Here is a 27,622-nt window from a genome sequence, read left to right as displayed (position 1 = left end):
CACCTAATCCATGTTTAAGATTACCTAATCCTTCACTTAATCTCTCTTTGGGATTACCTAATCTCTGTTTGGGTTTACCTAATTCAAGCTAACCTAATTCAAGCTAACCCTTATCTCAGATCACCTATCATAAGATTTCTTAATCCCTCTTTGTAATTACCTGATTCAAGTAAATCTTTTAGAGATTACCGAATCCCTTTATTAGATTACCTAATCCCTCTTTGGGATCTTAAAGAAAACTCGCTTCTTGATGGAGTATATATAGCAGATAATCAACCTATTCATAAACTTGGTAACCATTGGCTCTTAGTTTTGGTTGCTAAATGAAAAGTTGTACTTTTTTACAGTTTTGGAAGAGCTCTTCATTACTACAATATAAGCTCATGTCTTTTTTTTCTTTTCTTTACAATCGATTTTGGGTCTGAGCTAGCTTGATCTTATTCTATATTTCCTAGTCTGTTTTATTAATCATCTTGGGACTATCACCTAATTTTGTTTGGGATTACCTAATCCATATTAAAGATTACCTAATCCCTCTTTGGGATTATCTAATCTAAGGCAATCCTTTTTGAGATCACCTAATCCATGTTTAAGATTACCTAATCTTTAATTGGGATTATACTGAATCCGTGTTAATATGTTTTGGAGATCACCTAATCCCTGTTTAAGATTACCTAATCCTTCACTTAATCTATGTTTGTGATTACCTAATCTCTGTTTAGGTTTACCTAATTCAAGCTAATCCTTATCTCAGATCACCTAACCCCTATTTATAAGATTTCCTAATCCCTCTTTGTAATTACCTGATTCAAGTAAATCTTTTGGAGATTACCGAATCCCTTTATTAGATTACCTAATTCCTCTTTGGTATCAACTAATCCTCATTTGAGATTAGATAATCCCTTGTATTTTTTCTTCCAATTCACATCATTAACTGAAATCGCTGGGCGGGGAACGCTTCGGCGTTTCGTATGATGCCTTGTCGCCATTTTGTTTATTCCTTTAACGGCTCTCCAGCTTTGAAAAGGTAAAAACTGAGAAAAAACATGAGCAATTTTCATCCTTTTATGGAGGGGGGTTGTATTTTAACGGTGTGACGGGATTGGCCCTTTTTTAGTACGGGAAAACGGTATTTTAAAATCAGATGGTGACAGTATTTGGTCTTATTTTTTGTCATTATGCCGGTATTTGAACCTGTACAAACCGGTGTGACGGTGTTATTATTTTTTTCAATTTTCGGGATTCCAGGATTTAGCAAAAATTTTGACGGGAAAACGGTATTTCGAACCCCTACAAACCCCCTTTTATAGGTTGTTTTTTAATCGAAGCACAAAAATTATATCTTGATTTACTTTAAACAATGCTTATTCATTTTCAGCTCTTCTCACGCCTTGTCGTTTTAAAATTTAATGATTGAAAGTAAACACAATGCCTATTCATTTCTGCTCTAACACAATGCTTATTCATTTCTGCTCTAACACAATGCCTATTCATTTCTGCTCTAACACAATGCCTATTCATTTCTGCTCTAACACAATACCTATTCATTTCTGCTCTAACACAATACCTATTCATTTCTGCTCATGTTAGTGTTTTAATCAAAGCGCAATATAAAACAATGCTTATTCATTTTCAGCTCTACTCATACCTCGTCGTTTTAAATTTAACGACTTAAAGTAAACACAATACCTATCCATTTCTATTCTAACACAATGCCTATCCATTTCTGCTCATGTTTAGTGTTTTAATCAAAGCGCAATATAAAACAATGCTTATTCATTTTTGGGCTAACACAATGCCTATCCATTTTTGGGCTAACACAATGCCTATCCATTTCTGCTTATAGACATCTTGAGAACAATAGCCATTCATTTTTAGTTCGATCCATACCCCTTTTGTTTTAATATTATTGAGATAAAGTAAACACAATGCCTATTCATTTCCGCTCTAACACAATGCCTATTCATTTCTGCTCTAACACAATACCTATTCATTTCTGCTCATGTTAACAATACCCATTGTGTTCAAACTCTCCTATTCATGTTAACACTATCCATTCATTTCTATTCATGTTAACAATACCCATTGTGTTCGCTATTCATGTTAAACAATACCCATTGTGTTTAAACTCTCACTTTATATCTACTTTCATAATACGCGAAATTTAATCCAATTAAAGTAATCAATCTTTCACAGCGTCTTGAAAAGCAAAAGCCATATTATAAAATTTTAATACCTCTCGATTTCAGCAAGGTGCTCTGTAAAGTTCCGATGTTTTTCCTCAGTCTGTTTGATGACGTCATCAGAGATTTTTGGAATATCCTTAAGTGATACGTCCAAGTCTGAGATTGTATCATTTACTTGTGTCAAATTTCCCTCAAGATTCTGTCGATAGAAAAATGGAGAAAAATGATGAAGTAAATCTATAAAACGGTGAAGCATCTTACGTTTGTTTTTTTTATTGGCGATCCAAAAAATATCTGCAATCTAATTGGTTTAAAAGAGTACAATATATCCTGTATTTTACATGTACAAATATAAATTGATGAAAATTTGTTGTTGCATTGTAGCGGTCGAAGCAATCTAACGTCACTTTGCGACAAAGTCCCCTGCGTTTTATTCCAACACAAAAAGTGCATTTTTTGGGTCACCGATAAACCAGTTATCAGACGAAATCTATTCAAGGAAACTCGAATGCATTCTTCTTAACACATGAATTCGCACCGTCCAATTCAAAGTTAGTTTACCTTAAGATTTTTCTCGGTCTCATTGACAAAAGATTGGGTCCTAGTGATGGCGTCAGTGCTATTTTCTTGGATAACTTCAAAATCGAACATCGTTGCATTAATCTTCTCCAAATCGTCCTAAATAAAGAGAATGAAAAATCTTCATAGCCCTCGCTTTAAAAAAGCTGGATCAGAAATAGATCCTAGCTTCACTTATGTTATAAAAGCGGCCGCAGCATGAAGTTAGAGCATCCAGCTTCGGTGCTTAAGGTTATGGATTCTATCCACATCCGGGTCAGACCAAAGATTCCAAAAACGGTACTTCATGCTTCTTTCCTTGATGCTCAGCAACTGCCCCAAAGTTTTAGCCTCATTTTGGGACTAAATCTCGTGACCACGCCCCAAAAATCAAAATTTTCAAAAACTGAAAAAAAATACCTCAGATATTCACACAAGGAACAAAGTGTGCAAAATTTCAGTCAAATCCTACCATTTTCGAATTTTCTAGGCTGCCCTTAAGTTTTGTGACAGACAGACATTGTCAAATTCTAGCTCAACTGAAGTTGAGAACTAAAGAGAAGGACCAATGATAAGTGGAGAAATCCAGGGAATGGAGTAGCACCTTCCCCTACCTTTGGGTAGACAACTAGAAAAAAAAAAAGAATTCGGTCGGACTTCGGTCGCGCTTATCAAATCATTTTCAGAAAAGACAAAATGGACTATACATTCCACCCGGTCAGGCTACGCGCAAACAAAATAGGTCACGTGGCAGGGTCCCTTTTCGGGCTCTCTGAAAAATCTGAAAGAAAGTCTTCTGTCATAAACTTTGTGTGTTATCTATAAGGCTTAATTGTTGCTGAAAAAATGTGTATGTTCTTGAGAACTTAATCAAAATAATTGATTGATACCTTAATAAGTCTGACAATATTCTTCAAGTTCATATTCCTATCCTTTATATCGTCATACACTCTATTCACTTCTGTTTGGTTATTATTCAGAACGTTATGCATAGTTGACAGTCTACGATACGTTTCCATTCGATTTGTCGTGTTTTCGTTCTGCAAAATAGCCTCCAGTAAGAATGCCGACATCTCGTCTTCCAATTTTCGGACGTGTTGGCTACCATTTTGGATTGACGTTGACAGGCTATCTATTGACATGTTTAGCCTTGAAAGTTGACTTTCAGAAATGTTGTAGGAGATATCCGAGTTGTATTCTTGTTCAATTTGTTCATCCAAGGTAAAAGACTGTTGGATAACGTTGGAAACATAGTCCAGAGTGGAAGTAATGGATTCGTTAGCGGCTGAAAGTTAAGAGTAATAATGATTAGTAAAAATTTGAATGGTACCTTAACTCAGACAAGTTTCTTGGTCGCTTGAGAGAACAATTGGCTACTTTCTCTGTAACATGAGATGAAGGATAAACATCTGATCTGAGAAAGTTCATACCAGATTTTGAAGGAAAAGCTGCATTCGGGAAAATAATTACCACACTTGTCATGTAGTGCTGTATGACGTGTTAGACAAAGTTTTAAAATTGCAATGGCTTCTTTGCGGGCATCACTTCCGATCAAAGATGACGGATAAAGCCATCCACAAGTCGCTAGATGCACGGATTACTCGGAGCGCCCCAGGCGTAGCTGTAAGAGGTTAGACTGGTGAAAAGGAGTAACCACCACACCCCGCCGGCGAAGCACCCACAATCACTTATGTTCCTGTGTGGGTGGGTACCCTCCTATGCGGTGAAAACAGTTAGCCTAACTCGTGAGGTCTGTTCACCCGTATATATAGTAGTGTCTTTTATAAACATTTTCAAATTTCGGACTTTACCGGTTCGGAATTACTGAGAAATTACTTTGGTGGTTCGAGCCGGGGTCAAATCTACAGTTTTGAAAAAAAACTCTAAGTCGCAAGGCGTTATGAGCATTTAGGTACATATCTTGCTCCAGGATTTATAAAGACCAGTGGAAAAACCACGCAAAGTACAAAAATATATACCCAGAACTTGTTGGAAAGCATTTCGGCTGTCCTGCAGTATAGAATTGATTCTTTGGACTTCATTTGTAGTGAGGTTCTGGAGGTGGCTGGTATTGCGATGAAGGCTGCCAAGCTGAAAAGCAAAACATTTTACTTGTATGAAGTCCCTGAAGTTGCGAAAATATTCTTCAACAAGTACGATAATAAATAGCCTTGCTTGTAATTGACTGAAGAGTAAATTGGGTGAAGGCCCTGGATGAGATGCCCTTGATTGAGAGACTTTTACCAGGGGAGTCATCGAAAACAAAAAAATGGGCAATTTTAACCCTGGTTTGGTCGCCAAAAGCGATTCGAATGTTTTTGAAATTCGAATGTTCAAAAATGTAAAGTAAATTAGAAAATAACATTGCGGACTCACAGTGTCCTCCTGGGTTGGCCCCCCTACTAAAAACCCAAATTTTTCTCGATACCCCCCTCTTTTTTATCCCCCACCATATTCAAATAATTTTCGGTCCCCCCCTCTTTTTTGGTTCCCCAATATGGTTAACATAAAATTAAATCCTTAAATCAAGTTTAAAGCTTTGGAAAGCTTGTAAATATAGCCTTGAAACTGCTTAAAAATGAAGTTTTATTGAAAAATTGGTTTGGTTCAAGTTAGGTTTGCTGATTTTATTGCTTAAACAGGCCTTTCTACGAGATTACCTTGAGGTTAGTGAAGTTACCCAATCAAAATTTCCCAAATTTATAGCTTCCCCCTCTCTCTATTTTCCCCATCAAATTTTTCATTTCCCCCATACCTCCAAAAATAGGGCAAAATCAGAATCCCCCTTTATAGGGGGGACACTATGACTAGTTGACTTTAAAAATGGACACACTTCTAGGAGAGATCTGTGGGTTGTTAGCATATGTATCTAAAAAGCAGAAAAAGTGATATATGTGATTCTCATGAAAAGATTTATGGTCATACCTTGCTTTCGAGGTCTTGGAAAGAATTTGGAAGTTGTCCATCTTTCATCCGTTGTAGCTGTTTTTCCAATGTATTGACTTGTCTTCGAAATATATTGCTTCTTGACTAAACAAAATGTAAGATTTTTTGTGAATAATTTTTTTTATATGGCACAGTTCGCGCTCTCTTATTTGATTTTCATCGAATAAGCGTATCCAATAGTAGAGCGCCGCTTATGTGTGTTTCTTGTTCATGACGGCTTTCAAATTATCGAATGATGAAACGTATCGAATAGTAGAAAGTGGAATGAGGGGGTGAAGTATGTATTATAGTTTTGTTTATAAAAATCAGGCTTATGAGAATTACAGTGTACTTTTGATTATTTCGATACATAAAAAGGTTTAGCGCGGGTTCTGCAACCAATATAATGGCTGCCAAGTTACATCTATTGTTAACGGGTGAAGATTTATATCATACAAATCAAGAATAGGCCTTCAAATTCAAAGATTTCGGATACTTTTACAGAATTTTTGAAAGGAAATTTATTTTTTGCTAATTCTTAATAATAATTACTCTTCACTATAAAAAACTGCCCAAGTGAAAAATAAAAGCACACCATTATGATGTTTCAAAGTAATAAGAAGGAAAGGCTAATGTGTAAAACTATTCTTTTGCAAAACCTTAAAAAAAAGAGATTAATTTGAATAAACATACGTTGAAATCGTCAGCCATTTTGGATTCGTTTTCGAATCGCTGTATCATGTCTTCTAATTGGTAGAGAGGTTTGGATGTATTTTTTGATTGGTCCAAAGACATCACATGGCCATCAATTTTACGTTGCAGTAATCGCGTACAATCAGGACAAGCTAGAAATAGAAATAGAAATTCAGTATTTTTAGAGTGGGTGCGCGCATCAAAAAATGTCAGGGCAAAATTATTTCACCCCAAAAGTTTGAAATTCGAACCGCGAACCCCTGGTTTGAGGTGTTGTGCCTTGACCATTCGGCCGTCACTCCACCACTTAGATTTTCAAATGCAGTTTCATTTACTAGTAAAGAAAATCGTCTGAAAGGGGAGTTAGAAAAGTGATTTTTACCTGTACACCCAAAAGATGTATAATTATAATGTTGTTTCGCGCATGCGTCACATTGTCTTCCATTGACCCCGGGTTTGCAATTACATTCACCTGATTCTCTTGAACAGGAGATGTCGAGGGAACCAGTACTGTTGCAGTGACATTCTAAATGAAAAAAATATTACATTAAAGGTTTCGTTTTTAAATAAGAGTGATATGGTTTGCTTACTCATCAATTTTAATTCACAAGCTTTTTCTCATTGGATTGATACGGGTGTGGAGCAAGATTGGTTAGAAAGAAGAAAATAATTTTTTTTTTGCTCATATCAGCATAATATAACAATAAGCAGACACTGTCCTGATATAAAATATATGTCGGATATGAAACGGGAACACTAGTAATGTAAAAGTAAAATTTTTCGCGAACATAAACTTTGGCGAATTGCCCTGTAAAGAATTTTCAAAGACATTCACTTTCGCGAGAAAGGCCAAAATTCGCGAAAATCGCGAAACTTTCTGATCTTTCTGTACTTTTATAAAATTCGGATTCCCAAATTAACATCGTTATCAACTTAAAGCATTTTATCGATGACATCATATGCTTTCCCTCTTAGATCTCCAAAAAACAAAAACTTGTAATTTTGCAATACACGCTTTTTAGAACAACCAAAATTTCTCGACTTTTCTCAACTTTTTGAGTTTGAAGCCCCGAGGAATGTTCTTAAAATGAGTATTTTTGTGGAATTTCCTGAGTGTCCATAATAGCTTGTTCTTAATATCTTGTCCGTCGAAGCCTTATGTTCTTATTATAGCTTGTTCTCATAAAAAACATGTAATTTGAGAATACATAAGACCTTACCCTGACATTGCAATGTTGGAAGTCCCCATAAACCATCAACACAGATATCACACTTAGTTGATGTTGCATTCTGGGTACATGAGCAGCTACCATTTTGAATATCACATTGCATTGATGTCGAACCAATCACATTACATTTGCAGTCTTCACATCCAGGATCATTATTGTTGAAACCGAAAGTTCGAGGCTGAAAGTAAAAAAAGGATATTCGTGAAATCCAAACAAAAATGGCATACTGAAAACACCCCCTTCTCACAGACCGACTGGGACCCCTTCCCACTGGAAAATTTGACCAAAATATCGTTCCCAGTGGAAAATTACCCTCCAATTTTTGTTCGCACTAAGAATAATCAAATAAAGCAATCTTCACTGCAAAGTATTATGCCAGTTTTTCCATTCCCATTGAATTTTCTAATTTGAAAACAAAAGAATTGAACTTCCCAGGCAATATCGATCAGTTAGTTATTTATATCCCCACTGGCTGAAAGAATCCTACCGGGTCTGTGAGAAGGGGTGTTTGAAACAAAAGTTATACAATTTTATTTCCGGGGATTGTTTCTATTGAAAAATGGCGAGGTTACGTTACGCTTGACATTAAACAAAGAATATGAATTTACTAGACCGTTGATGTCGTGCAGGGAGGAAGGAAGGAGGGGGAGGCTGGTCAAGGTATATGACCTAAACTATAGTAGGTACGACGGTTAATTATTGTAGGGTTTTCAGGCTACCAAAAGCGCACTGTAAGGGTCGCTAGGAAAAACATTGTATGGTAAGGGTGTGTAGCGGGTGGCATGATGGTAGAGCAACCAGCTAAAGGCGCAATGTTGTGGGTTCGACCTCAAGCCGGGTCAAACCAAAGTTTCATGGTACTTGATGCCTGTCTGATTGATGCTCAGCGGCTAAAGAGATGAGTCAATGGTAAGTGGAGCAATCTAAAAAGAGCCTTCTGGTCGCCCTCTACTGTGGTTGCAACTTTACTTACGTGTAAGCCGGTGTAAGGGTGCGTAAAGCCAGTGAGAAAGACGAAGATTTCTGGCAAAGTTTTTGAGAATCGGAACAAATTTTTTTTATAAAGTTTCTTAACCCGAGTGGACCTGTGTGCTTATACAACATCCGGTCCATTCGGGTTTAGAAACTTTATAAAGAATTCCCGAGACAGTCAGTTTGGCAGTTTATTATTGAGGCCTCCCTCCCCCAATGGACCTTCAATGCACGGAATCACGCAAATTTTTCTCCCAAATTCTTCTGTTCACGCAAAGCTTCCCAATTCACGCATTTCTTTTTAATTTTCACGCATTCACGCAAGTGAAAAATCCCATTCACGCATTCACGCAAACGCATTCACGCAAAGTGTTGGGGCCCAATTATTCCACCGTCGTCAAAACAATAGATAGATAAACTCGCTATTGTACTATTTAAGCAAGTGAACTTTATTTGGGTCATTACAATACTAAGTAAGCTAAATTAGGCAAAAAATATAATACACAGCGGGCATTATGTTGCTGCAATACATATTCTAGAATCTTGAAAAGTAATAGCCTGCTGAGTAGTTTGATTTTACATAATTTTTTTTATAAGAACTTTCAGCATTTTGTGGTTATAGAGTCATTCCATTTTATATCCATGGTTGTACGAACATTTCCAGGGAGGGGTCTAAAAGAGTGTTTATTCATTTTCCATGAGGTAAATATCACTTTCAAATTTCCAGGGGGTAAAAGACAGTTCGTCCACCGTCACTTTAAGGTATGAAAATAATTTTTCCAAGGGTTTTTATTGCAAATTTCCACACAGTTAACTTCCGTTGCTTGAGAAAGACACGAGCGGCTCTATTTTGTGTTGTAAGATAATCTTGTTGAATGATACAATTATTTATACTTTTACTTTCTCAAATTTCATTTAATTCTGGGTAGGAATGCATGAAAGAGTAGCATAGCATATTATGGATGAGAGCGGTTTTTACGAAACCATGTGTAATTATTGTCTTTGTTTTATCAAAAGATAATGAATATGAATATTTTTGAAAGAACCAGTTGATCTTGTGGGGGGGGGACAAATTGACGTTGCTTTCTTGTAAGCTTTGGCAATGAAAGTGATTTTAATAGAAGAGCGTACATCATATAGCATAGCACAAGTTTTGAAATACACGTTTTTTTTATAAGGAACTTTAAGGTGCCTCTGAGTCTGAAGTTCCTTATTTTTCCAGAGAATTTCAGCCTCGAAGTTCCTTATCGAGTTCCTTATTGACTGCTAAAGATTGGATTTGCTTAGTATATGTAACTAATATGTAAGTATAACAATGGACTATAGTACAAAAAAAAGGACGTTTATTGAATGTTGTTTCGTCAATATTTTGTTATTTTTTTGTCAAGGCTTTTGTAAATGTAAGCAAGTTCAAGTTTAACTCACTGTTCCTCAACTTGTTTTTTTTATTTTCAGTTTGGGCAGTTCCTTTATCAACTTTTCGGATAATGAAATAAATATTGTTACGGGATAACATTTTAACGTTTGTTTACACTACAATTCTGTCCATTCCATTATTTGTTGCTAATTTTCTAATTTGTCTTTTTAATCCGTCGGCTAGCATGCTGCAATCAGCGCCGAAATATATTGGTAATTTTGGGTATTTTAACGTTTTTCAAAATTATAAGCTCGGGTGAGGATCGAAATTTCAGTACTTCCACTTTTGTTTCACATTAGATTTATCGATTTGGTGGGAGGGGTTAAGTGGCTTCCTGGCAATATTTTCAGCCATATTGAAACATTTTTGAGCTTTTAGATCGTTAGATCTTAAGTCTAATGTTAAAAACTCAGAGTTAAAACTCTATTTTCCAACCGTACTTTAAAGCACTTAAAAATCACTCGCGGTTTTAAATGGAATTCCACGTTTGTGCCAAAAGTTATTGCAGTGATTCTAGACTACATAAACATAACAACGTTTCTTACAAAATGTGTATTCTTATAGGAAGCTGCTTCTAATTGAATACAAATACCATATCTTTTAATGTGTATAGACTTGTTGTTGAATGAGGATTAAGAGGATGAAACGAGAATATTAGTATGTGTGCCATCTCTACATAATTGATAGCTTGTGTTTGTTTATGTGGAAAGAGATGGAATTGGGATGATTTTTTTTTGAATTCGTTGTCTGACCATCTTAAGAGGCAGACGTGTAGAAATTTTTAAGTATTTTGTTTGATTTGACGGAAGTTAATTAACTTGGATTAAAGAGTATATCTAAATTTGATATATTAAACTTACATTTAAAGGCATTCAACTTTTTCATGTCATTATCCCACTACACTGGCATATTGTAGTTTGCGGTTTGCATGAATGCGTGAATGGGCTTATTCACTTGCGTGAATGCGTGAAAAATTGGAAAAGTTTGCGTGAACAAAAATTGTGTGAATTGCGAAAAAACATTGCGTAAATGCTTGAATGTGGAAGAAAAAATGCGTGATTGCTTAAATTGAAGTTCTGCTGGGGGGCCTCTTTGATTAAGGGGCCTATGGATAAGTAGAACAAAAAGTTGACATCACCTTACAAAAATTTTAAATTTGTATTACACATTTTTTTAGCAATTTTCAGCCTAAAATGTTCTTAAATGCGTTCTTAATTTTTCAGACTACTCTAAATCGACAATATCATGCAAAATAAAGAGCACCTAAACTTCGTAAAATTTGGACAATATTTGACTCTTGATTTTAGAAAATTCATTCCTAAGTTCGGTTAAAACTGCTTGAAAAGAGGAAAAAATTGTAGTTTTTTGTCATTTTTTTCCAAACTGAGGCTGGGCATGTTCTTACGATGTTCTTAATCTTTCGACGAATTTCAGCCTCAATGTAATTATAAACTGGGTTCTAATAAAAAAAACGTGTATATTGGCAGTTTCCATTTCTTTTTGAGACAAAACAAAATATTAATATGGCACATCCTGACGTCCTAGGCCGCGAGAATGCGTCTCTAAAAAACGCCAACTTAAAACTAGACCACCGGTTGAAAGAATTGATGATAAAAGAATGCCAACGAAAAGAATTGGAACACAATTTGCAGCTTTTATCAAACCAAGAATATGCAATAAAAGGATACAAGCAATTTGTAGAAGGAGATCCAGAGATTAGAATTAACAACTCACTAACGTATGGTGAGTGGTATAAAGGCTTAGTTGAAAGGATGAGAGGTATCGAGTTTCTGTATGATGAATACTTATTCTGTAAAGTCAAAATGTCATCAAACACAAAATGGCGTACAGATTTTATATCGGGCCATTATTCCAGCAGTGGGGGATTGCAAGAGAGCGTACAAGGTGAACGTGTTTATCTCCACATTCGTGACGAAGGTTGGACTCACGAAAACACGAAACACGTTTCGGTTCTTCACCCGGCCATACCGGATCAAACAATGAGTTTGTTCCCGTATAAAAGAGATTACGGCGATGAATATAAAGCCGGATTTGATCAATGGCGAACGGAAAGAAGAATTCCGCAAGTCTATTACGCAGACCAGGAGTGTTATATCTTGGTTTGCAAGAAAGGAGGTGAAAATAAGCTGAACCACAATGAATACATGATCAGTGGTTTTGAAAAATTCAATGGTGGAGATTCAAGCATTTCTGGAATAGAAGAAGATTATGGGTCGTGGTATCAAGGCTTGATAAAGAAGATGATTTTTGGTCAAAAATATAATTTTGAGAAGCACGTTTTCCGGAAGATTGAAGTCACCAAGAAAGAATTGAGAGGGAAAAGTAAGTTGTCATTGGTTAGTGAGCCTTATGAGTATCTGGAGCCAGCTAATATGAAGATTCAACCAACGTCGGATGATTGGGATAAAGAGAGCATTAAGTGTGTTTTGGTATTGCATCCGAATTCTACGGAGAAGTCATTGAAAATGATTTGGTCTGGTTCTGAGTTTATTTGTGATGGGGTTGATACAATTCCCCAAGAGTATTACGTAGATAATAAAGGATTTATATTGGTATTGTGCAAGAATGAATGAATGAATGAATGAACGAGAAAAACATTAATTGAATGAAAGTAAACCTTACGAAATCCTACAAAAGGAAGGATCACTCGCTAAACGCTAAATGCCTCGAAAATCTTTCAAAAAGATTTCTAGGAAGCGTCCTTCGTAAGGACTGCATACACTACACAATATTATTGCCAGGCAATATATTGGTTATATTGAAGATGTATGGCTGAGTGCCAGCAATATATTGATAAGGTATTCCCAATATATTGTCAGCTCGATTTGCAATATTTCAACAATATAGGGGGATTTTTAACAGAAAGAAAATTCCTTTTTATAATAGAGCGCCTGTTGTTTACTAGGTGCATTACGGTCTGAAAACGATATTGCCGAATATTGTTCATCAATCAATATATTGTGTAGTCTTAGCAAAATAGTTGACGCTCTCTAATTCGACGTTCTGCTTTTCGATACGCTCCATTCTTCGATAATATTGAAAGTTACTGCCAACAAGAAACTCTCATAAACGACGCTTCGATATTCGATACGCCCCCTTATTCGATAAGAATCCAATTTCCCTTAGAAATCGATTTAGAGAGCGTCAATTGATACTGTTAAAGAAGAGAATAATGTTAATTTAAGGGAATCCCTTTTTTGATTTGTTCTTCTTTCTTCACGAAGAAACCGTGTGAGGAATTTAGATAGTTTTGTAATTTAGGTCACATAAATGTTGATTATAATAATGTATAATTTCACGGTTATTCAATTCTTATATTTTTCCCTGATAAGTATTTGATGAGAAATCAAAACTTTTACTTCAAAGATCGAGGTTCGTGTAACAAACAATGGTTTTCACAACAACTGCTCTAAACCTATGATCGCTATTGAAACAGCATTTCGTATAGCATGAAAGTCCAAAATTATATCTGAAAACTTTGGCTTTAAGGGAGTGAAAGTTCCGGTATGTTGGTCTATGGAAATGAATTATTTTAAGGGATTGTCATATAGGCAAGAGAAAAAACGTTGATAAAAAGATAGAGTTGATATTTCATGTGGATAGCCTAGGACTTTTAGACAGTCTTACATTGTTTTCAAGGGGTCCAAGGCCAGCCGAATCGGCCATCTATGAACTGAACGGAACGGACAGGGATTCGAACCACGAGCCCATGGTTTCCAATGTTGACGCATTTGACCAGCTGGCCATCGCTCCAGGGCGTTCTCTTTTTCTGATTTTGGAGAATATCTGTCTTTTATAAGATCTCCGATAGTTTAGTTGTTTTATTGTACTACTGTGAAGGTAGTGTAAACAATAAAGCATTTAGCTACGGTGTGCAGGGTCGTGGGTTCGATTCCCGGCCGGGACATGCCAAAGACTTCAGACTCAGTACAAAATTGTAAGTGATGCTTGATGCTCAGCAATTAAGAGAAGGATCAATGGTAAGTGGATAAATTCTTGGAGAAAAAGTGCCTTCCCTTACTTCTCTTTGGGTAGATAGTAGAGTCACCTGCTCCGACTACAGCCGCATATTTACCAGCTAGTTTATGTATTGGAGGATGCCGAGGGCGACGGTAAAGTGAAGCCAGCGTAAAGCAGAGTCGATAGTTGATGCACGGCTCTATATCGCCTTTGCTCAAGTAAACAGACGACGGTATTTGGTTATTTTTACCGTCGTCGAGCAGAGTGGACGGCGATTCTAAAGACATATCAACTTTGCTTTATATCATCTCCTTCGATTTATCTCGAGAGCATAAACAAATATTCAACTTACAGCACATTGTGAACATTTGCGATCAATGACATTCTGTTTACAAGAACAATGTCCATTTAAATCACAACCAACGCTGTTTGAACCGATCGGATCACAACCACAAGCTGAAAAGTAAGAAATTTAAGACATTATTGCCACGTAAAAGGAAATTTCTAATGACTAGCCAGTGTCAAAGTTTGTCGCGAATCCTAAAAGAACTAATAAATTTTATGAACTTTGAGACGGATGAGCGCCTTGTGTTTTAACTATACAGAGGCACAATATTAAGTCAATTACCATTTTCGAATACTATATTAATTCACAGTTATTCAGTAGTGAGGTTGGGTTTTTTTTCTGAAAATGTTTCCAACAAATGCTGACGTCATCGGGAAACGCCCAGCAAAACGCTCTTAAAAACGCTATTTATCGGCACTAGGTAGTCAAAACTTTAATTTTCTTCATCTACTTGTCGCGCTGAATCTGATAGTAGCATCAAATTATTTGATTTCAATACTTATTTCGTTAGTAACAAGACGACTTGAAGTCGAAAATTTCGCCTAGAATTTGAACTACATGGGAAAAACAAGAAGTAGATGAAGCTAATCTGAAATCTACTTTACATCGAGCCTTGATGAAACAATTTTACAACAAGAACAACGAGGTTTAAAATCGCTAAAAAAATAAGACCAATTTAACAAAGAACAATTGTTGTTTAATTTTTAAAAACTCTCATAAAGTATATGCTTATGAGAAAAATAAATATGCTCATATTGTGCGCCGTCCCTTGTTTACCTTGTAAGAACTAATTACCGGAAGGAATATCACCGTCTATCAAGAGTTATTGATTCGATTCTTATAAATCATATGCTAATGAGAAAAATAAATGTGCTCATATTGTGCGCCGTCCCTTGTTTACTTTGTAAGAACTAATTACCGAAAGGTATATCACCGTCTATCAAGAGTTATTGATTTGATTTTTATAAAATATATGCTTATAAGAAAAATAAATATGCTCTTTTTTTGCGCCATCCCTTGTTCACTTTGTAAGAACTAATTACAGAAAGGTATGTCAGTGTCTATCAAGAGTTATTGATTTGATTCTTATAAAGTATATGCTTATAAGAAAAATAAATATGCTCATATTGTGCCCCATCCCTTGTTTACTTTGTAAGAACTAATTACCGAAAGGTATATCACCGTCTATCAAGAGTTATTGATTTGATTCTTATAAAGTATATGCTTATAAGAAAATAAAGAAAAATCAAAACTGTGAAGCTAAAGACACAAAGATATAATGACGTAGTCCAAACAAAACCTGTGAAGATCTTCCGTGGTTATACGAGCGTGTAATTTGTAAATTGATTTTAGTGAGTTCGTCCACCGTATCAAGTACTTTCGTTTTCTAAATTTTCTTCCGATATCGCCGCCGCACCATGCCTATCGTAATACTTTCGCTAAGGCGAAATTAACAAGTTGATCGATTAATTACTTACTTATCTTACTTCGAGAGGCAAATTTTACACAATTTTGATACCCCATTCATGATTTTTGACATTTTGCAAAGATGAATTTTGACTTCAAAAGCTTACAACCTGAGAACCACTGAGCTAAATTTAAAGAGTTATATACCAAATTTTAAGACAATTCTACACTTTATTTAAGAGTATAATATAAAAAATTTGTCCTGGTCTGAAGGGTGCCCTAAAAAGTGACACAATTCACTACCTCAACCGCTGGATCATCAAATTTTTTAGCTAAACTGAAAATATAAAGTATAGAAAAATACAGAAATGGATTTCGCATACCTTTACACGTTTGATTCATAGCATTGCCATACCAACCCAAAGTACAAGTTTCACAATTTCGACCAGTCGTATTATAACCACAGTCAAGACATACTCCTGTCATCTCATCACACAGGTCTGTATTGTTATAACACTGACAAAGTCTACACTCGTTTCCAGCTTCTTTGAAGTATCCGTTGGCACAGCGAGCGCAGGTATCACCTCTATATCCTTGAGAGCAATTCAAGCAAGTCACATTGCCGGTTGCTGGTGAAATCTCACATAAAGGTGACACAGTGTTTGGAGCTTCGCATGGACATTTTTTGCAACCATCAGCATTTTCAATTGCGTTACCATAGAAACCTGGCTGACAGAACTGGCAATGATGACCAGCTGTGTTCTCTTGGCAATCCAAACACTTTCCAGTTCGTTTGTCACATATTGTTGAATGTGCATTGCATTGGCAAGGTTGACATTCCTTTAACGAAAAAAAAATACATTCGCGCAATGTATTTTTTGAATCCTAACATATTTAAATTTTCAAGATCCATCTCTTGCATTTTTGGACTTAATTGATTAAGTGTTTTTCAATCAATGAAGAAAATGAGTAGTAGCCAAGCCACTGACCTTTATATAACCCTGGACCGAGCTATATCTGCCATCTTTGATTGGAGTTTTTTTGGAATTGGTACCCGAGGAGAAGCCATTGCAATGTTAAAAATTAACGTCTAACGCCGCTACATCATCAAAAGAATTCGAGGAAAAGTAGACCTAGCGCTCTGGATGCATTTACACCGCTATCGAGTAGTGCCGCCATTAGAGTACCAATTTTCAAAAAACTCCGATCAAAGATTTTGTTTGGCTGGGATTGAGAAGCTTGGTCCAGGTTATATAAAGGTCAGTGGTAGTAGCTTACCAGCCATAAATGTAGCCGTTCTTTAACGGGTATTCTATTTTTCTTTCATCTTTTGTCAAATTGGGCCATTCCAGAAAAGATTTGTATCCCCTATATCGAGGAGGTTTTTTAAGGAAAGATGACTCCCCTGGAATTCTTTTTCAATTTTTCGGAACCTCCTTCGATATTTTTGTTCATTTTTTGAACCACCCTGGATTTCCGACCTCATTTTACTAATCATCCTGGATTTTCAACCTCATTTTTACTGTGATCACCCTGGATTTTTACACTCGAAATACCAAACTGGATTTTTTCAAGACCACCCTAGACGTGACGTCACACCTCATCGACATAGGGGGTACAGACACTTTCTAGAATGGCTCATTTTGGCTTTCAGAGCTTGGGAAACAGGAAAATGGTTCAGGCACACAGTCGGTTGCGATGAAATTTTGCTCTTCACAAATTGAAAAAATTATTTTTCTTAAAAAGCCTCTTAGAGAGGAAACAAGTTAAAATAGATTTTTGTTCACTGGTTGGCCCCTTTAAGGTCCATTGATACTTTTGTTAAAAAAAGGAAATCGCTGGGAGAGAGTGACAATGAATGAGTCATACCTTGATACCTTTGCCATTCAAAACGTGGTAAAATCCATCTTCACAGGATTGACAAGATGAACCAGTGTGTCCTAAAGGGCATTCACATATCTCGATTGGTCTTCGAATCTGATTCACCAAAGAAGAATTCAACTGCAATCTTTCGTACCCTACCTCGCTGATTCTGATGATATAACCAAAATCTGATGACGTCATCGGTGACGCAATGATAGACACAATGACGTCATCGGATAAGATTTGCAGGAACTGGGTACGAGTGATATTGGTGTTGTTGTTGCTGGTGAATTTCCATTGGTTTTCATTGAGTGGTAAAACGACTGAATGAATTTGATTGGCTGGTGGTGCATCAAATTCTTGGTAGATTTCCATGTTCAAGTTTTGAGGCTAAAATTATCAGTAATTTAATTGTATTATAGAGTTGTTTGGAATTTTTATGCCACCAAATTCTGTTTACCATAATAAGAAGCGGGGATATAGATGTTTTTTCAGGTTTGTCAAAGTTACGTAATTTAAGGAAGATCCGCTATTATAGAAGCAACGTTTAAATTCATGATAGTCATGACGTAATGTTTTCTACGGCAATACCCCGGTTTTAGCCAGTAGTGGCAAATTTGAACTAGACAAAAATTGTATAAAATTTGCCAATACTGGCAAAAACCGGGGTCTTTCCGTAGAAAACATTACGTCATGAATATCATGAATTGGCAAATAAATAAAAGCGCAAATCGAACGTTTGCTTTCATGATGGCGGAAGTTACGTAACTTAGTCAACTTGAAAACCCATTATTAGAGTCGATGTTTCACGTGGACAGCCCAGTAATGTTGGATTTTAGGCAGTCTTCTGACTGTTAGAAAGGAGTCAACAGCACGCCAGCTCGGATAATATAAGAACTAAATAGAACATTGAAAGGAACGGGGATTTCAACCGCGAACCTCTGGTTTGAGAATCTTACGCTTTAAAACCACAGGGCCATCTATCCTCAAGACACCTTCTCGAAGAAAGAAGGAAAGAAAGAAGAGCTACGCATTCTTTTATAAGCCGCTAGGTTGCTAAGTCTCAAGGGCTCAATTCTTTTCGCGATTTTGTAAAGTAAAAGCTTTTTGGATAATCTAACCATGTCAAATGATAGCCCTTGACCCTATAAGAGTAAACACGCGGTATAATATTAGGGATGGTCAGAGCAAATTTTTCAGAAAATGAGCTAGAATGCTATAAGAAATCTCACAGCTGACTAGAAAATGAGAGTAATTGAATGTGTAATTGAATCAGAAAAACTTACATGTAGAATAACTCTTGGTGTTAATATCTCTTGATATTTGTCTTGGTTTATTTGGATTTCCATATAGAATGATAGAGAACCTCCATAAGCTAGTGCATCATTGTTACCAAAGAAGGATGAACCAAACCTCCAAAATAATTGATCAGTGTGTGAAATGATAGGAGCTGATAGCATTTGGTATGCATACCCAGTTGCATTTAATCGGTTGATAATGTAAGTGTTGTTGAACGGGTACGGACTATTGTCAGTCATCAATTGCCAATAACTTAGATTGGTGAGCTGTTTTTGCCAAGAACCATGGGCGACTGAACAATTCCTAGAGACACCAGAACAAAAGCAATCAATGCAACCATCAGGGTTTGTCGAATTCAAGAAAAATGAACCATGCTGACATTCTTGGCATTGCATCCCTGTAGTTTTGTTCTTACATTGGCATTGTCCAGTTTCTGAATCACAAACATCTGAAACACTACCCACAATAGAACAATTACATGATTCACATCCTTCATTCGAGAAAGCTTTAAAACCTGGCGCACATGAATCACATTCGCGGCCCTGGATTCCAACCAGACATTGACATTGACCAGTGTTAGTATCACATCTTCCGTCCATCGCACCAGTTGAACTGCAATTGCAATGTTGACAACCAACACCTTTGGTATTGTTCCAGAACATTGGATTACATTCGTCACATTTCAAACCTTGCATTTGAAGAAAAAGTCAATGTTGAATTACTAAATAACGAATAACCAACCCATTGATGAATTCATAGCATTTAAAGCAACATTCTTATTCTTAAGGACTACTTAGGCTACACAATATATTGGTGATCAATATTCGACAATATAGTTTTTGGACCGTAATGTACGGAGTAAACAACAGGTGGTCTACTATAAAAAGGAATTTTCCTTCTTTAAACAATCCCCGTATATTGTTGGAATATTGCAAATCGAGCTGACAATATATTGCGGACACCTTTTTATTATATAGTTGACATTCAGCATTGCCCGACAATATATTGTGTAGTGTATGCAGCCCTTTAGTGGTTAAAAGACTTTGCAGTCGGTGGATTATCAGAGAGGGTTGATTATAAATTGGAAGATGCATTCTTCAAGGACTTTTTGAAAGACATAAAATCTGTAAACATATCCATATGAAGAAGTTTCAGAATAAAATGTTACCGAAACCACAGACGTTTCTACTGTAAACAAATATAAATACAGCAGGCTGTCTCTAATTCAATCTTCGAAGAACCAAGAATTTTATCCAAATAAGTGAAAGATTCGTATTATGGAAAGTAAATTTTTACATAACGAGCATATAGCTGAGAAGATTAAACTTCTTATTCGAATTATAGAGACATTCGAATAATGGAAGTTCGAACTAGAGAGAGTTGACCGTAACTGCTAACCTGCTGTATGTGGATCACAATTACATTGTCCAGTGGTAGGATGGCAAGTAGGATCTGCACCAAAACAACCACACTCCATACATCCATTCACCGTCAAATTGAAATACCCATCCATACATTGATTGCAGGTTCGACCAGTCACACCAGTTTTACATTTACATTGCCCAAGATGTGGATTACAATCGTCATCCAAAGATCCAATGTCATCGCATTTACATGGTAAAGGTTCATGTAAATAGTCCATTGACAATGTAAAAAATGCTGCCTGGCATACCGGGTGTGAAATGTTTTTCAATAAGACGTTACAATGTTTATCGAATTCTACACGATTTGGGATGGCACTCGAATCGTAGAATTCCTTAGGATATCCGTATAAACTTTTACATTGGACCAAATCAGGGTTGGTGACACTTGGGAATGTGATATCTACATCAACTTGTCCGGATTTAATAAGAGCGGGTGTCCGGCTGACAATATAACAATCTCTGCACGTACTTTGGACTTGGATACGATCGGCAATGTATTTGTAATTATCTTGAATGTTAATAATGGCATCAACTTGAACATAACTAGTACATTTGAACACAAATCGGAACTCACTTTCATCTTGTCGACGGGGAATAGGTAAAGTGCCACGCCATGCCATAATAAGTCTAAAGATAGGAGTAAAGTCTTAATGGAATAGAAAAAAAAAACAGGCTCATCGACTCAGCGACTACTTGACAGACTTTTCCCTACTCCTTACATAGACAATGTTCCAGAATCATAAAAATGTTAGTTTGCCCTCAACCGACCAACCCTAACTCAAAATCTACTAACCCGAAAAAATTAATTACCATTTCAAAGAAGATTATTTTCTTCAATTCAAAACCTGTATCGTGTCTGTCACGTTCTATCTTAAAGTTTAAAAACTCTGAATTCCCTTCTAGCTTTTCCGCTTTCACTTCAATATGAAATTACCCAAATGTAAACAGAACTGACTATTAAAAAATCGTAAAAATTAAAATATTTCCGACCGATCGACTGCCTGAGCCAACTCTAAAATCCAGACTTGGTTGATACGGAAAACCAACATTTCAAACTCGAACACGCACGGCGAATTTAAATTTTGACTTATAGAAATTTCGAGATATGGAGACTTACAAGACATTGTTAACTCAAGGGACAGTAAACCTTGTTCGAATTAAGGACACATATTCGAGTAATAAAGGTTCGAGTTCTGGAGACTCAATTGTATTATAATCTAACCTGTTACTGCGGGACAGTTTCATATCAGATATGAAATCAAGTGACTGGTAGTAGAAACCAGGTTGCAATGCATCACATTGTCGACCAATGATGTTTTCAGAGTGACAGGTGCATGTCCCATTCTGTTTGTTACAGATAGGCGACAAACTACCACCTAAGTTGCATTCACAATTGACACAACCATCATTATTAGCCATTGTCAGATTGTAAAATTGATCTTTGCATTGATCACATTTCAATCCAGTGGTATGGTTTTTACAGATACATTGTCCTTGATCTCGAGAACAAGCGATGTCACCATTAACAGTTCCTGCAACAAAGCAATCACATTCTTGGCAACCTTGATTGTTTTCCTTGGTCAAATTAAAGAATCCTTGGCTACATTGGTCACATTTGCTTCCTTCAACGTTCGATTTACAGAAACAATCTCCAGCCAACATTCCTTGATTATCCTTTTTCAGACAATCTAAAAACACATATCCAGGCTCAACTCTGGTTCCCTTAGTACTGCAATTACAATTCTGGCAAGCCTCTGGTGATTCTTTGGATACATTCATTGGGTTGTAATAAAAAGTCTGGCAATCCTGGCAATTGATACCAGTAGTATGATGAAGACATATGATACAGACTCCTCCACCAGAATAGTTACCAAAAATATTGAGACTTTGTTTTGAATTCTCAATGGTTTGGTTGTATTGGCATAATGATGAATGATTGTGGCAATTACAAACTATAAAAAGAATATACAGTTCAGTTTTTAAAAATTCTGAGATGGAAAATAGATTCAAGACAGCAAATAAGTCCAGATGTTCAACAATTTGCTGAATAATACTGCTAAATTCCAAGGCAGAACAGCCTCTTATTAAACTTAATTATATGATTGATTACATTTAGCTTAGATTTGTAAAGGACGAGCGGGGCGATAAATCCGTAATAGCCCCGATTTTTTGTAATCGCCCTGATGTAAACAAAAATTTCTATTGGTTGAAAGAAAAGTATCGTACGAAATTTTTAAGCCAATCAAAATAAGAGTCTCAGTCGAATGTTTTTCTAGAGTTTCGAATGTTTTTATAAGTTTCGAAAAGAATAGCGATTGAGTGTTCTTCAATTCTTTTTTTGACCATATAATTAACGCGGAATAACACGGTTTAGAGGGTGATTTTGGATTAATAACCCCTCGTTTCATTGAAAACACTTCAAAATAATCAAATCACCCTCTAAACCATGTTATTACTAGTATGTACTTATAGATACGGAAATCTGTTTGAGTTGGAAGAACTGTGAACACTTAATCCTTCTAGGCCAAGGGCCTTGGAACTGGAAAATTGAAAATCATTGAGTCTTACCTTCACAAGCTGCACTTGGATCTACTTCAAACGGATTCAAAGCACCTGGTTTCCATTTTCTCTGGTTATAAGCAGGACAACATTCCTGACACTGTTCACCACAAGCGTTGTTCTCACAAATACACTGATACGAACCATCCTTGTTTGTATCCACACATTGGGAACTGTGTCCACTACAAAAACATCCAACATCAATTTCCAGTTCACGGACATTGTAATGATGCTATGGATGGATAGAAATTAATCTTTTTATATAGCAATAATATTTTACAGGTCTATTGACTTCTATGAAACAGAACTTTTGATTTTACATTTTATGTTTTACATTCCATTCCTTTATCAAACGTTCTTTGACTCGGCTTTTGATTCAACAATATATCTTCTTCTAGATCATTCCAGGGTTTTACACTTCTGTAAAAAAGTGAGTTGGTTTGGTAGCCTCTTATAGTCCCCAGCTGCTAACCAAAAATTAGAGTTTCATTTTATTGAAAACGCCCCCCCCCCCGCTTCCCCAGATCGATGTTGTGCTCAGGGAAGAAAACCATCCCTCAGAAAATGTTGATTTCTGGAAAGCATCAAATGCCAGCAGTATAGATTGTTCAGCTTATAGTATGCAAGTTTGTTGCTTCTCCCCTAGCGTGTTATTATTGTATATTGAGCCTGAAGATCCATGCTATTATTTCTTCTTTTATATACTTATGGCGAAAGGAATAGCATGGTGTTTGGGCTACGAGTTTGAATTTCCCAGCTCCAAATGATAGTTAAAGCATTGATTATTATTTCACATGTCATACTTTCTTAGAAAAAGGAAACTTTCTTTTAAGCTGTTTTAATTTCAGTATAAGGGAGGACACGGCTAAATTCGAGTTTCCTACTTTAAAATTTTTAGGTAGAAATCTGCCTCACAGCCCAAACCCGTCCTGCATACATTAGGTTATAAAAAATAGGGGACGGGTCTCCTGTCTAGTTTTCGCCCAAAATGGTGAATAACAAAGCAATCAAAAGCAATCATTTAAAGACTAGGTGAAGTCATACAGAAAAATCAGTGGCGTCCATCCTGGTCCATCCTCTAATTGCTTTTGGGTAAAATACTATAAAAGGATAAACATTCAGGTTTCCCTGTCATAGATTGAATCAAACTCAAGATATATAAAACTAATTAACATATTAAAAATCTACCTACCCATCTCTGGGAGAATTTATCAAATAACTTGTGAAGTCCAGAAAATTCCATCTTGATATGTGTTGCTTTTAACCAATTCTGAATCAAAAGGCAGAAAAATTATGATATTAGTCGTACATAATAACCATACATATGTCATTCATACCTAATTTTGTCCCTACTTTTCTTACAGTCGACTCTCTAATTCAAACCTCCATTATTCAAATCTCTCTGTAATTTGGACAAGAATTTTAGTCTCCTCAGCCTGGCTAGCTGTGTAAAACGCTCTCTATAATTTGAATTTTTCACTTATTCGAAGAAAATTCTTGGTCCTTCGAATATCGAGTTAGAGACAGTTTACTGCAAGTCTATATAGCAGTACAAATTTCGGGTACAAAGATTTCCTTTACAACAAAATAATTTTCAATACAGAGACAACAGTCATAGCAAATGACATTCCTAAAAGCCTACCTGTAAGTTTGCTCCACCATTATTCCTTCCACCTTCTAAATTTATGGAAATCTATAAATCAAGGTACATAAGATACAGTAAAATTTCAGAGATACCATTTTGTCTCAAAACAATACTGGAGTGAAGGGTCAAAAAATCCAATCCAGTCCACATAGATGTGGGTTGGTCTAAAAAGCAGGGTAGCCAATTGGGCTCGGTTATGGGGTACCTCTTTTTGCCTAAACTTTTGAAATCTGAAACCTGTTTTCATGTGGAAATATAAACTATTACAACATCTTGTTAATGATTCCATGTAATAAAATTTAATATTCCTTTCGAACTTTAGCCACAATAGCCTTTTTTCCAAAGGTACTGAACTTTGTTACTTCTCAAAAGACCTGACGCCATTTTGTCTTCCTTCTTGGCTTCGTTTGAAAATTTACAGACCGGAATAAAAAATATATACAAAACAGTTTTTAATATTTTAGATTTAGATTTTATTTGTGTTTTTAATTGTTATTTCCGTGAAGCTGTAATTCGATGATAATAGCTTTGGAATCGCCTTTGGGCCATATGATCTCTAATCTTGTCATATCTTAACAATCCTTTGTTATTGAATCTATTGTTTAATTTAAATCATGTTTAGATGTTTTAAACAATTAATTCCTTTCAAAATTTTTAAATATGGCAGCTTATAATAGGTACCAAAGGTCTTTTGAAATAGCTCTATTATAATGAAGCTCTTTTTCTTACTCCTTTTGCATTAACACGTGGTAATTTATATCTTTGTTTATCTTTGGAATCATACATGATCAATCTAAGTATCAATCAGATTCGTGCTCCCTGGTCAGTAAAATGTGGTTCTATGCATTCATTTTCGGTATTTCTATTCTGGTCTGTAAAATATTTAGGTACCCCACAACCTAGCCCAATTGGCTACCCTGCTTTTTAGACCCACCCCATAGATGCAATGTTAACTCATTTTTTAAACAATTTCTAATTGATCATGATCCTCAAAAAATCTTTAAATACACCTATCTTTATATCCTTAGCAGCGCGGTCAGGAACTGATAACAAAAATAAAAGGAAAATTCTTTTCAATGACGGTATCACAAACAGAAGTGTATGAGCACTCTTGCAATAAATTAAGATAACTTTGCATTAAAGTGAAAAAAGTAACGTCAATAGAGTTGAGCTTTTCAAACGCTTAAAATAGTTTACACTCCACTGCAGAGGCCAAGACCTCATTAATGGTATGCACCATTACAATGCCTTTCACAGACCCAACAGCTGATTGGTTGCAAGTGACGTTTTGTCTGATTTTACGTCACTTACAACCAATCAGCTGTTGGGTCCGTAATGTATTTTGTCAGAAGACATTGTATTGGTACATACTGGTACATACCATGAATACGGTGTGAAGTTTTTAAAGAAATTTGCTTGGTTTGTTTTAGAAGTAGTCTAAAAATGCTTTGTGCCGAAAATAACAGTCTCCTAATAAGCCAACAGCTCGACTAATGGTTGATAGGTGTTTTCTCAGCCTATCAATTGTAATAACAGCCTCTAAAAGCTGGTAACATGTTTCTATAGAGGATTAGGATCAATCATTTTAAAAAAGTTTTCAAAGACGAGGAATTACTTACACTTTCATTTGCACTTTCTGGTAAAATAGACTCGTAAATCCTACAAAGCACTGTGTTGTATTCAAATGGTTTTTCAATATAATCAACGCCAAATACATTTTGACATTCTGATCTCAATGAAACAATATATTGCCAAGGAGTAAATGATCGTCCTCCATCAATAGATCGCAAGAGTTTGATTTGACCAGGTCTTCGAGATGAACCGAATATCATTGATAGTCCTTTGACGTACAAAAACTACAAAACAAAACATAATCTTTGACTGATTTGATGTACAAAAAAAACTTTTTGAAGTACATTCGAATATACAAAAACCAAAGTGAAATTGATGATAAAAAGATTAAGCCTAATTAAATATCACTATTATTAGGTGAGGCTCCTGTTGTAAAAAAAGTTTACTGGAATTTTTCAGTATATTTGGGTTGCTAATTCAGCCTTTTTACCTTATTGGTAACAGGAGTAATATCAAAAACCAAATCAACTTTTTCCACACCAGCAGTAGATTGCCAAAAGGTGTTTGTGTTGTTATCAAGTATGTTATGAATACCATGTTGATTGATAGAGTCTGATGCATTACAAACAAATGGTGCTCTATTTCGTGGATTCAGTTCAACTAGGATAGAAAAACAGAGAGATATTACACAACCACTGTAGAAGGTAGTAACACGTACGTTAAGGTGTCTAAGAGCCAGTTTTTATAAGAGTAGGTATAATGAACTGAGGAAAACCCAAAAATATTTTGGTCTAAAAATCCATAGTAGCAATTTGAAGTTTTGACATAGAAATAACTTAAATTACTTTACAAGGACCTTCATACTGATCAAACACTCTAGCTTTCTATGAACTTTAAGGGGACCCATAAGAAACCCAGTTAGAGTGAGTTAGAGAATTCAAATTTTGAAATGTTGTGTACAAAATTGATTGGGAGGTAAAGCTAAAGAAACATGTTTTTGCCTGCGAGGAGTTAAGGGGGAAAGTGGGTTTTCAGCCTCTAACTTTTGATAGAGATCTTCTTTTGGCAAAAAATTTTCAGGGTGGTATATTATTGTGAATAGATTGAACATAGTAAAATTTGAAGTGGTTTTGTTCAATAGAACTTAAGAAAAGCTCAAAAAACCAACTTTCCCTAAAAGGAAACGCAGGCAAAAACAGGTTTGTTTACCTCCAGCATGGAATTATCATAGACACTGGAAAAACAATGAGCTGAGTTTTGCCAATTTCTCATGTACAAGCCTTGTCTGCAGTAACAACATTATTGTTCACCCTCCTTCCACTATTGAATAATTTTATGTAGCATTTTTAATTGCATTTCTCATCAAAATACACTTATCCAATTCCCAAATGAGACTTTAAGTTCTCCTCCGAGATTCAAACTCATCTAGTTAATTACTAATTATACCTCGTTATGACGTTTTAAATTTCGAGAAAGATGCAAAAACATGCTACGTATAAGAAATTGAATATTGACACCAGATATTTTTAAACTTCAACCCAAAAAA

The 27,622-nt window shown here is 35.8% G+C and overlaps 1 protein-coding gene across 1 annotated transcript in view; it reads right to left on the bottom strand.

The window, feature by feature from the left end:
• Positions 1-27,622, bottom strand: part of LOC136819932 (laminin subunit beta-1-like) — a 50,230-nt gene that overhangs the window by 20,124 nt on the left and 2,484 nt on the right. The window contains exons 2-20 of the mRNA XM_067076173.1: positions 26,567-26,736; positions 26,124-26,360; positions 24,502-24,552; positions 24,052-24,129; positions 22,869-23,091; positions 21,523-22,252; positions 20,275-20,927; positions 18,864-19,564; positions 17,584-17,967; positions 16,098-16,554; positions 14,314-14,417; positions 7,583-7,769; positions 6,745-6,888; positions 6,363-6,514; positions 5,670-5,774; positions 4,724-4,835; positions 3,635-4,029; positions 2,748-2,864; positions 2,237-2,385 (exon numbers count right to left, since the gene is read on the bottom strand). Coding sequence (XP_066932274.1) covers positions 2,237-2,385; positions 2,748-2,864; positions 3,635-4,029; positions 4,724-4,835; positions 5,670-5,774; positions 6,363-6,514; positions 6,745-6,888; positions 7,583-7,769; positions 14,314-14,417; positions 16,098-16,554; positions 17,584-17,967; positions 18,864-19,564; positions 20,275-20,927; positions 21,523-22,252; positions 22,869-23,091; positions 24,052-24,129; positions 24,502-24,552; positions 26,124-26,360; positions 26,567-26,736 — 5,149 coding nt within the window. The remainder of the gene's footprint in view (positions 1-2,236; positions 2,386-2,747; positions 2,865-3,634; positions 4,030-4,723; positions 4,836-5,669; positions 5,775-6,362; positions 6,515-6,744; positions 6,889-7,582; positions 7,770-14,313; positions 14,418-16,097; positions 16,555-17,583; positions 17,968-18,863; positions 19,565-20,274; positions 20,928-21,522; positions 22,253-22,868; positions 23,092-24,051; positions 24,130-24,501; positions 24,553-26,123; positions 26,361-26,566; positions 26,737-27,622) is intronic.

Source organism: Clytia hemisphaerica, unplaced genomic scaffold (assembly GCF_902728285.1).
Source record: "Clytia hemisphaerica strain Z4C2 unplaced genomic scaffold, Clytia hemisphaerica genome assembly, whole genome shotgun sequence".
Taxonomy (NCBI): Eukaryota; Metazoa; Cnidaria; class Hydrozoa; order Leptothecata; family Clytiidae; genus Clytia; species Clytia hemisphaerica.
Note: the sequence above shows the minus strand (reverse complement) of the source record. Positions and strands in the feature narration are given on the sequence as shown.